The sequence below is a fragment of the Microtus ochrogaster genome, chromosome 4, assembly GCF_000317375.1.
Source record: "Microtus ochrogaster isolate Prairie Vole_2 chromosome 4, MicOch1.0, whole genome shotgun sequence".
Taxonomy (NCBI): Eukaryota; Metazoa; Chordata; class Mammalia; order Rodentia; family Cricetidae; genus Microtus; species Microtus ochrogaster.
This window is the reverse complement of record NC_022011.1, coordinates 80,833,801-80,845,225: the sequence shown is the minus strand read 5'-3', so window position 1 is coordinate 80,845,225 and position 11,425 is coordinate 80,833,801. Positions and strand designations below refer to the sequence as shown.

The following is an 11,425-nucleotide window of genomic DNA, read 5'->3' as shown; positions in this document are numbered from 1 at the left end:
TCTTGTAGACCAGGCTGGCCTCGAACTCACAGAGATCCACCTGCCTCTGCCTCCCGAGTGCTGGGATTAAAGGCGTGCGCCACCACCACCCGGCTGAACATGTACTTTTTAAAATTAAATTTGAGGTTAGCATATAAAGTATTGAATTACATCATGGCATCCCCATACATGAGAAGAACATATACTTTTGGAAATCTGTGTTGGCCTTAGCGCTCTAGGTTTGCTCCTCCCACATACACCTGAATCTGCTGATGTCACTCCATTTCCATTGCTGACCTGTGCCTCTTAGCCTTTGCACTTCCCATTCTCCCCTCTGCAAGTACCTCCCCACTCTGTCACAGGATCTGATTGCTCTAGGAGCCTCCTCTAAGAGGCACAGTAAAGCATGTGTGCTTTTGCTACTGCCCTGTTTCTAGCTCCAGTGTCTTTCTTTAAGATCCAGCTGTATTGTAACCTGTGTCAGAATACAGTGTTGGGTGTTACCAATTCCTCCTCCAGAGAGCACTTCAGGTTACTTCACTGTCTACAGTGCCACTGTGAATCTGAGCGTACAAACATCTTTTCCCGTCTCTCCCTGCTTTCCTTCCTTCTGGATGTATACCCAAAAATGGAATCTCTAGCTCTGGGTCTAATTTTTTGGGAAGTTCACTATACTGTTTCCATAGCAGCTGCATCATTTTACATCCTATCAGAGTGTGTAAGGGTTCCAGTTTCCTCATATCCTTGCCAGAACTTGCATTCTCTGATTAATTCTTCACCTATATGTGCATGTATATGTACACACATACACACACACTAAATATGTGCTAGTCGTCATGGTCCTGTTTTTATTTAAATTATAGACTCATTTAATAAGTTTAGTCCTGCTTAAGGGTTTTTTTTACTTGTGATGTTTTAGAAAGTTATTATAGGTAAGTTGTTTTTCAACATTACTTATCCCATAAATAAATGAATAAAAATTGTCTATAATGGCCATTTAGTTTTTCAGTGTCTATGAGGTCTTTTTATTCCTTTATGTCATTTTTATGCAGTCAATCAAACAAGCCACAAATAGCAGGGCTTTCTACTTCTAGAAGCTGGCAGTTTAGCTTGAGAAGTTTAAATACATTAAAATTATGAATTTAAAAGATGTTTATGTTTCTGTTAGATATATTAGTTATTTATTTAATTAAGAAGATAAATAGTGCAGCACCAGATGTGGCTATTAAATATGATAAGGAAATGAAAGAAATAGATGTCAGTGTGGTTAATTAAAGAAGCAGCTGCCTAAACAAGGAAGCTGCCACATGCTCAGGCCCTGGCCGTGCTGAGCTCTGACTGCCAGCCAGCAGCCCGCAAGGCTCACACTCCTGACATTTTGCTCAGAGCCAGTCTGGTTGTGACTTTTTGTGTGTGGTCATTTACAGTGAGAGAAGCTTTGCCTTCCTTCCCTTTACTGAACAGCAGCTAGTGTCACGTGATCGCTGGACTCACATTTAGGCTTTCCTGGGTGGGAGCCCCTGTTTGTATCATTTCACACCTGAGCATGAATTACCGGTCTTTGTGGGTGTGATCAGTTTCTGCTCTCCAGCATTAGAGGGCATTTTATGAATATATTTAATGCAGAAAGGTCTAAAGATAGTTTTGTAGGTAGAGTTTTATTGGTGTTGTGTGGAGTGCTGACTGCAGGAAGAACAAAAACACCTGATGGTAAAGGTGGGAGATGGGCAACAAACCAAAAGCTGGGGCAGGTACTGGCTGCTGCTCACTGATGGAGCTGGCCAGCCTTCACTGCTTGACTAAATCCCCACAGGAAAAACCTTGAAAATCGTTGTGAAAGTATAGCGAGATGTTTTTGACATTCCGAAGTTCATTTTCAGCAGGATAGAAAGGGTGTTCACTACCTCCTGGTTTTATGCCTGTTGCCTTGGTGCCTGTTGTATACATGTCACCTAGCACCATTTTTATGGGCTGGCTACAGTACTAGGCTGAGTGCTGTGAGGAGCGCCTGAACCGCTAAGCAGCAGTGCGGTGTACACTAAGACTGTCTTTTGAACACTTTCCCATAAAGGCTTGAGAGTGACATGTTTACTGGAATAAACTTACGAGGGCATAGTCTTTACAATTTAAATTGTCAACTTAATTGTCAATATCACCTTCAACTAATGATTCTTCTCTTGAGCTAAAATTGAAATGTGTATGTTGTATGGGAAAATATACTTGCAACAGTATTATTGACTGGGTTTTTTTTTCCTTTTTTTTTTTTTTTTATTTTTCAAGACAGGGTTTCTTTGTGTAGCTTTGGAGCCTGTCCTGGAACTAGCTCTTGTAAACCAAGGTGGCCTCAAACTCATAGAGATTCACCTGCCTCCCGAGTGCTGGGATTAAAGGCATGTGCCACCACTGCCCGGCTTATAGACCATTTTTAAAAGTATACATGTATTAAGTGCTGATCCGGGAACATGGAAGGTTTTTCCATCATCTGGTATCTCTATGATTTCCTTTTTTAGAAGTAGGTCTGTAACGGACCTTTTTTGTTGTTGTTAGATATATTTCTAAATACTTAATCTGAAAGGAATTTTGAATGGTATGTTTTCCTAATTTCTTTCTCTGAGAGTATATTTTTGTTATATATGGAATCTGTTTTTTAAAAATACTGATTTTTGTATTCTGCAATTTTATTGTAGGTGTTCATTAGGTCTAGGGGTTTTCTAGGGGACCCAATGAGGTCTTTTAAGTAAAGAACCATGTTGTCTGCTAATAGGGATAGTTTGACTTCTTCTTTTCCTATTTTTATCTGTTTTATGCCTCCCTCTTGTCGAATTGCTACAGTTCACACTTGGAGTACTCTGTCAAATCAGGGAAGGGAGAGTGGACATCCTTGTCCTGGTCCTGATTTTAAGGAAATGCTCTCGGCTTGTCTCCATTTACAGTAACATTGACTATAGGTTTGTTGGGCTAGCGCTTGTCTCCACCTACTATAATGCTGGCTATAGGTTTGTTGGAATAGCCTTAACTACTGTGGGACATGTTGCATCTATTCCTGAAATATCCAGAATTTTTCTTATGAATGCATGTTGAAATTTATCAAATGACTTTCCATCATCAGTTGAAAGAATTATGTGGTTTCTGTCCTTAACTTTATTTATATGCTGTATTACGTTTATTGAATTATTATGTTGAACCAACCTTGCCTTTTGGGATGATGCCCACTTGGTCATAATGTATAATCTTCTTATTGTTTACCTAAATTTGGTTGGCAACTATTTTGTTGATAATTTTTGCATCTGTGTTCCTCAGACAAATTCATCTGTGGTTTTCGTCTTCTGTTGTGTCTTTGCCTGGTCTTGGCAAACTGTTTTAACTAGTCCTTGTTGACTAATTCATTTACCTGTGTGTGACTTTGCAGGTCCTGTTTAGCATGAATGTGATTTGGAGAAATTGTATTTGTCGTCTGAGGCAAGGGAAGGCGCCGCACAGATGCCAGAGTGGTGTCCACCCGGTGGCCCCTCTGGGGTCACGGATTCTAACTGATCCAGCCAAAGTTTTTGAGCACAACATGTGGTGAGTTTCCCCCAGCATTTATTTATTTACTTATTATTTACTTATTTCTTTGGGGCGCACATGCCACAGGGTATGCATGGAGGCCAGAGGACAGCTTTGGGAACTCTTTCCTCCTCACCCACCGTGTAGGTTCTGGAGATCCAGCTCTGATCAGGCTTAGCGGCAAGCACCTCTGCCCACTGAACCATCTCGCTGGCCCAAATTTTACTTTTACATTTGATATTGTATATGTTTTTTAGATATATTTTTCACATTATTCCCAAGGAAGAATTTTATTATTTGGTTTTTGAGGCAGAGTCTCTCTTTGTAGCCCTAGAACTCTCTATGTAGTCGAGGCTGGCCTTGAATTTAAGAGGCCATGTGCCTCTGCCTTCTGAGAGCTAGGACTAAAGGCATGCACCACTACACCCAGCAAGGAAGGATTTTTTTTAAGTTGATGATCTAATCTAGGTTGTAGAAGTCCAGAAGCCAGTGTAATGTGTTGCTGATTCTGAACTTCTTTGCAAATGTAAAGTGGCAGTTCCCTGGGACATCCTGACTGGCCGGTCTATTGATGGGGCCAAGAGAACAGGCCCTTTGGGGACTTTTAGGGACCCTTTTCCCTGTGGCCCTATTGCTTTAACTTATCATCCTCTGCCTCAGTCTCCTGAGTAGCTTGTATTAGAGGCCTCAGCTGGTGCCCCACAGGCCCTCTTCGTATGTATTTGTCAAGTGCGTGTTCAGTGCCCTTTGCTCCTCAGCATGACCCTGCTTCATGCTTTGAAGAAGACCATGCTATTGGGGAAGATGGGCGTTTATAAGAAGGCTAATAAGTGCAACACAGTGCTTCAAATTCCAAGGGCTGAGTTTTATAGATTGTCATATAAGCAACAACTTGGGGGGATGAAGGGGAGAAGAGGAGGGGGGAACTGTGGACTACATGTAAAATAAATAAGTTTACAAAAAGAAGCAACTTAGTAATGAGAAAATATGGACATAGGAAAGGAACTTCTTTTCTGTTTTGAGACAGTTTCATGTATCTCGAGCAGGCCTTGGGCTTACCCTGTAGCAGAGGCAGATGTGACCTTGACCCCTTGGCTTTCTTGCTCCCACCTCCCAAGTTTTGGGATTGCAAGATGAGCCACCATGTCCAGCTAGGAAGATTTCTCAAATTGGGAAAACCTGAAATTTGAATTATTTATTTTGCTTTCAGTGCTTGAAACGGTGAGTAACACAGAAGTATTTGTTGAGAACTGAGTGTGGTGGTATGGGTCTTTATTCCCAGGAGATAGAGGCAGGTGAATCTCTGGGCAAGTGTCTTTATAGCAAGTACCAGGCCAGCTAGAGCTATGGAATGAGACCATTTCCACCCTCTCTCCACCAAAAGTATTTGTTGATATATATCACACAGATGGATAGAAACATAAAACACAGGATTGTAGGAGGCGTTTTCAGGAGATGCTAAAGAAAATTGTCTGCTTTTGTTTTTTTTCTTTTTTAAGGCTCTTCCAGGAGATCAATGACCTTGACCTCCAGAGTCTTTTCTCCCGCGAGGTTGGGACGGTGTAGGCCAGAGGTGGAGTAGGAACGAGGTTGCCTGTGGGGCTGGATTTAGAGCTGACATTCAGGCACCACACTAGGAGGGATGACACTAGGTCCTGTATTTGCTGATGGTGTCCTTGACCGTGAAGACTATGAAGGAAGAATAAAGAGGAATTGGCAGAATGAAGGGAATGGAAGAATTTGATTTTGAAGTTTTGAACTTAGGTCACTGATAAAAATAGGTAAAGTCAGAGTTTCTTTTGGAAAGAAGCTTATGTAGACATTTTAGATAAGCTTTGAGAAGACATTCGGCTTCAAATGTCCCAATACCGTGCTGGATCATAGCCAGGAGCTGAGGAGCGACTAAAATGCCTTGGATCCAGCTCGCACTGCAGGGAAGAGGATGATGTGTGTGACAAGCCTGAAGATGTAGCCGAGGAGGCTGCCAAGGGAGACTCAGCTCACTGCTCGGCCTGCTGTACAGCTGAGTTCTCTTCAGAGCTCCCTACTGAGGATGCTCGTGGCTTCACGCACAGTGCAGAAAATATCTCAGGACCAGTTAGTCTGAAGCAAAATCCGTGTTTATTCAGTAAAGTGTGGGGTTTATGAAGAACAAAAATAATACATGTTAGGGGTGGGTGTAGTGACACACACCTTTCATCCTAGAACTTAACAAACAGAGGCAACCAGGTCTCTGTGAGTTTGAGGCTAGCCTGGTCTACATAGTGAGTTCTGGGACAGCCTGAGCTACATAGCTAGACTCAACCTATAAATAAAAAAATAAGTAAGTAAGTAAATAAATAAATACATGTTGAGATTTAAGTGTTTGTAGAGGGAGAGAGCAGGAGAAGGTTAGAAAGAATGCCCCAGTCTTAAGAAAAAGGTGGTTGTACAAACCAGAAGTGAGTGCTGCCTTCTGTCTTGTGTTTTGACAAGATATACATACATACATACCTATGGGTTTCATGGGTTTTAGAGTTATATTGTTCAAAAGATTTAAAAGATTAAATTATCTTGTTTTGTTACACTTTTTGTGCTTCTCTTTAATTTATTTTTATGCCTATTTTTATCTAAAGAACTTTTCTTTAGTAGATGAGATTTTAAGGTGATTTATGAGGTACAGGGTGCTGCACAGGTGGCTGGAGAAAGAGGTTAGCAAAGGTGCTGTGCCAAACCTGGTGACCTGAGTTCAGTCCTGGGACCCACACGTTGGAAAGAAAGCCGACTGGCACAGCTGTCCTCTGGCCTCCTTAAATCTCAGCGTGAGAGATGTGCTGTCAGAGTTTGCCCCTTGGCCTCCACATGTGCGTGTACACACACACACACACACACACACACGCACACACACACACAGATGTGCTGTCAGAGTTTGTCCTTTGGCCTCCACATGTGCGTGTACACACACACGCGCGCGCACACACACACACACATATGTGCTGTCAGAGTTTGTCCTTTGGCCTCCACATGTGCGTGTACACACACACACACACGCGCGCGCACACACACAGATGTGCTGTCAGAGTTTGCCCTTTGGCCTCCACATGTGCGTGTACACACACACACACACACACGCACGCACACACACACACACGCGCACGCGCACACACACACATGCGCACACACACACACAGATGTGCTGTCAGAGTTTGTCCTTTGGCCACCACATGTGCATGTACACACACACACGCACACACACACACACACACACACACACACACACAGCACACACACAGATGTGCTGTCAGAATTTGAAAAGTTAGCACAAAATAAAATTATCTCAAGTTTTATATTGAATTTCATGTTAAAGTGATTGACATGTTGGATATTTTGAGTAAAATGAAAAAGTTTATGAAAAATATTTTACCTGTTTTGTTTTATTTTATTTGTTCTGTTTTTCTAAGACAGAGTCTCATTATGTAGCTCCAGGTGACCTCAAACTCCTAATCCTCCTGCCTCAAGCCCCTCCCCCTCCCCCCGGGGCTGGAATTAGAAGTTTCTTCTCACTTAGAGTTGTTTTGTGTGTGTGTTTTGGTTTTTATTTTTATTTATTTATTTATTTATGTTAATTTTATTGAGGAGGTTGTGATAGGTTTTCACATTGTCAGGATGTTAAATTATAGCTTAGGCTGTCCTAGAACTTGCTAGTAGCTCAGATTAGCCTCAAACTCACAGGCCATCTTCCTCCTTCAGCCTTCTGAGTAACAAGAAGTTTACAGGTGTGACAAATACACATGATTTAAAAAGAAAAAAAGTTAAGCAGAAAGCTTGAAATTGTATGTGTGGTTTGTATTATACTTCTTGACAATTCGCAAAGGCCGACTAGAGCACCTTGACTGGCCGTTCCCAGTGTCTGCTCTTGTCGCCTATCAGAGAGCATGGGTGCTCTCCCAGGCACTGAGAGCTCCAGAGGAATTCCTGGCCAGCGAGCACATGGCTTCTCATGAGTCTCTACCCATTCTCTCAGCTGTGTGCTCCCTTCTCCATCTGCCGCCACTGCCTGCGGAGCCCAGGATCCTTGCTTGCCGCCTTGTACATCAGCCTAATCATGGACTCTTGGGAATCCAGCAGCCTTTGGTCCTGGAGGGCTCACAGCTTTGAGGGCCTGGAGAGTTACTGTGTCTCTCAGCTAGAGATGTGGAGTCGTGGTCCAGGGCTTTCCGTCTGAAAAGCTCTAGGAGTACTATCAGAAGCTAGCCCAGCGGCTAGAATCCTTATTCAAGAGACATTTTAACATGAAATTTCAATATTTAAAAGGTGAAAACATGGGCATGATGGTGCACATCCATAATCCCAGCACCTGGGAAGCTGAGGCAGGTGGACTGCTTTGAGTTAAAGGCCAGCCTGGGCTATATAGCAAAACCTTACCTCAAAAAACCATTGGGTTAGTGAGATGGCACAGCAGGTTAAGACACGTCCCACCAAACCTGGGAACCTGAGTTTGATTGCTGAGCCCATATGGTGGAAGGAGAGAACTGACTTCTGCAGGTTGTTACACACACACACACACACACACACACACACACACACACACACACACACGTTTATTATTGTTACTGTTATTTTGACCTTTTGAGACAAAGTCTCACTGTGCAGCACAAAGTGGCTTCAAGTGCTGTCCTTCTGCTTGAGCCTCCTGAGTGCCGTATTAGGATGGCTAGCACCACCACACTCTGCTTGCTTTGGGCTTCTCAGAAGATTTATAAGTTTATTCTTTTTTCTTCAAGTCCACAGTTCTATCCAAAATCTCTCGTTTTTCTCCTTGTCTTCTTTAGGAATGTGTTTTTTGTTTTGACTTTGATTTTTAAAAAGATTTCTAGAAAAGTGTAGTTTATTGCATGGATCGGTGTGTGAAGACAGTATATGTGCATATAAACAAGATTGGGAGTTGAATGGTTAGTTTTACCCTCTGAGCTGTGCACCCATGGTTTCTGGTTTTTTTCCCCCTTTTCTGTTTCTAAATGTCATTCAGACTAGCAGAATTGATTTCATGACTCCCCAGAGGGTTATGACCTTTAGTTAAGAAAACACCAAGCTAAGGCATTCTCAGGAGACTCGAGGTAAGACCTGGATGTTGCAACATGACCTGTTACATAAATCATGGGAATAATGGATCATTTCCAAAATCAGAAGAGGTACAGATGGCAGGAGTTCTCTTCATTACATAATCTTCCTTATGTAATCGCTGTGTTTACTGTCTCAGTCCATCCCCTGTTGCAGCCTCAGATCTTTAGTACAGTTAATCAATAAGTACTTCCTTGAGCTTCCTCTAGCCTGACTTACCACAAAAGACACTATCTAGACATGTAGAACACAGACTCAATAATTACCTAACTTTGAGAAGTTGCTTAATCCGTCTAAAGCTCAGCTTCTTCATCTGTGAGATGGGATAATAATAGTAAAAACTGCCTATCTGGTATTGTAAGGATTAAATGATTCTATATAATGTAAAGTGTCTAAATATAGGAAATAAGCAATATACCACCTAAGAATTAGCTATTTTGTTAGTATTATGATCTCTGTATGTTTTACATATATTATTGGTTATGAGCTTAGCCTTTAATGGAAAGGTCTTTGAAAACAATACACTGTCTAGGAAGTTTTACCTACAAAATAAGGGAAAGAAAGGAGAGAGAAGAATGCAGCATGTCATGTGAGTTAGAGTACTCCTTCCGGTATTTCCTTCAAGGAGTCATGCATGCCTGGCCTCACAGCAGGATTGTTCAGAATCGATCCATGTTGTTCAATGTATCAATAGTTTGTTCCTTTGTATTGATAAGCTCATAATTAGAATAGTTTTTAAAGTTCTTGAAGTTTGATAATAAACATCAAGCGAATAAAACTGAGCAAAGACATCATCACTTTACCAAAGAAAACATTGTCAGGAAATAAGCTCACGAGAAGATGCTCATTGTAATTAGTCGTTAGAGGAATGCAAATTAGAGCCACAATGAAACGCAACTCATTTGAATAGCCAAAATTCAAAATACCAACCATACCAAGTGTTGGTGAGAATGGGAGGACTAGAACTTTCTACACTGCTGGGGGTAACAGGAAGTGACACAGCCACTTTGGAATATAGCTTGGCAGTTTCTTGAAAAGCTAAATGTGTACCCACTATTGATACACAACATGGAGCTGGAGAAATGGCCTTGTGGTTAGAGCATTTGCTGCTCTTCTAGAGAACCTGAGTTCAGTTCCCGGCACCGTGTCGATCAGCTCACAACCATTTGTGATTCCAGCTCCAGAGGATACAACACGCTCTCTGCCACACATGCGGCAAACATACATACACCTGAATAAAAAAATTAAAACAGATATGCACAACATGCATGAACTTTAAATTCCTGTAATGAGTAAAAGGCTTTATGGATGGAGAATGTAGTCGTCTCCCCTTCCCAGCTGCAGTTATGTGTGGCTAGTTGCAATTTAAACCTGTGTGTTTGAATTTTGTTCACTGCAGTGCAGGGTACTTTCTGTGCTGGTCTAGAAAACACAAATTAATTTTTAGAGATAAGCAGCAGGTCAGTGAGTGCTCTTGAGGGCAGAGTGACCTAGTGAGGAGGAGAGGGGGGGAGATGAAGGAATTTCTTTTTGTTTTTCAGGTTTTCTCACCTTTATTTGAGGCATGATCCCATCATGTAGCTCAGGCTGGCCTCAAACGCTCACTCGCCTACCTCGCTCCCCCCAGTTCTGGAGATGGTGGGCTGCACAAGCTACAGTTTATATGTATAGTGTTAGTAGAATTTGAATTTTAAGGAAAGAATTCACTTTCCTATTGACTCTTCCTTATCTGCCTGGTCCATTGTATGTGCTTTAGTATAGATTAGAACCCCTCAACAATTTTGGGTTTTACCCCATCATCCTGATCAGTGGTTCAGAGCTCAGCATCTTGTATGTAACAGGATTCCCAGTGAATGTCTCATTAGAGAGATCAAGACTGCTGGCCACCTCAGGCTGGCTCCCACCCCATCGTATTCTGATGTGGAGACCTCAGATTTTTTCATGTTATGTCTGTTAGTCATTTAGCCCTGAGGAAGAAACTGACTTGCTAATAACAGTCATCAGGATATATTGATGGCTGAAAAGAGAAGTGGGCATCTAGGAGTCAGTGATACAAATTAGCATAAGTAGTGGAAAAGAAGGTTTAATTGAAAATAGTTCACTTATAGCTGATACACCTGTAACCGTTGCAGCGCATCCAGTCTGGGACTCACACTCCTGAACTAATTAACGTCTCTGAAATTATGACACTTCTTACAGTTGATGACATCTTACTGTTGTAATTGGAGGAGGTTTTATTTCTTACAGGTACAGAAAATAATAGCATCTTAGTTTGATGAAGTAGAATAATTAGAATTTCAAGTACTAATTTGAATACTGTTTTGAGAAGTATTAGTCTTCCTTGATTAATATAAAGCAGAAAGACACATACATCAGGATTTATATACAGAGTATTTGTTACCCTGTTAGAAAAGCAATAAACCCTTTTGATCCATGGGTAAATGGGCAGTGGATATAGAGAATTGAACTAGGAGGGAATACCTGTGAGTACCGGGGGGAAATGTCAATAGTAAAAGATATCGGTTGACACAATACGATGCTTTTTAGATGGACACAGCATCACATCCAAAGGCACCACTCTTAAGTTTGATGGTCTACAGCATGGTCTACAAGTAAATTCCAAGTTGTGTACCAAGACCCCGTCTCAAAAATCAAAACAAGACAATTAAACCAGAAACAACAAGACACCTTTTTAAATATATTTAATTTTCACACAGAAGTAAGGGAAGGAAGGGAAAAGGAAGGAAAATAAAGATAAAAGGAAAAGAAACGTAACATAGCAGCCCTGGTGATAAATTTC

General features: G+C 41.6%; 1 protein-coding gene across 2 annotated transcripts in view; it reads left to right on the top strand.

Moving 5' to 3' along the window:
* The window catches only part of Mettl8 (methyltransferase like 8), an 81,546-nt gene that overhangs the window by 22,631 nt on the left and 47,490 nt on the right, over positions 1-11,425 (top strand). For both annotated transcript variants that reach the window (XR_003376861.1, XM_005346545.3), the window contains exon 2: positions 3,389-3,543. Coding sequence is in view for 1 of the 2 variants with exons in the window: in XM_005346545.3 (XP_005346602.1) it covers positions 3,401-3,543 (143 nt within the window). In the remaining variant the exon portion in view is untranslated. The remainder of the gene's footprint in view (positions 1-3,388; positions 3,544-11,425) is intronic.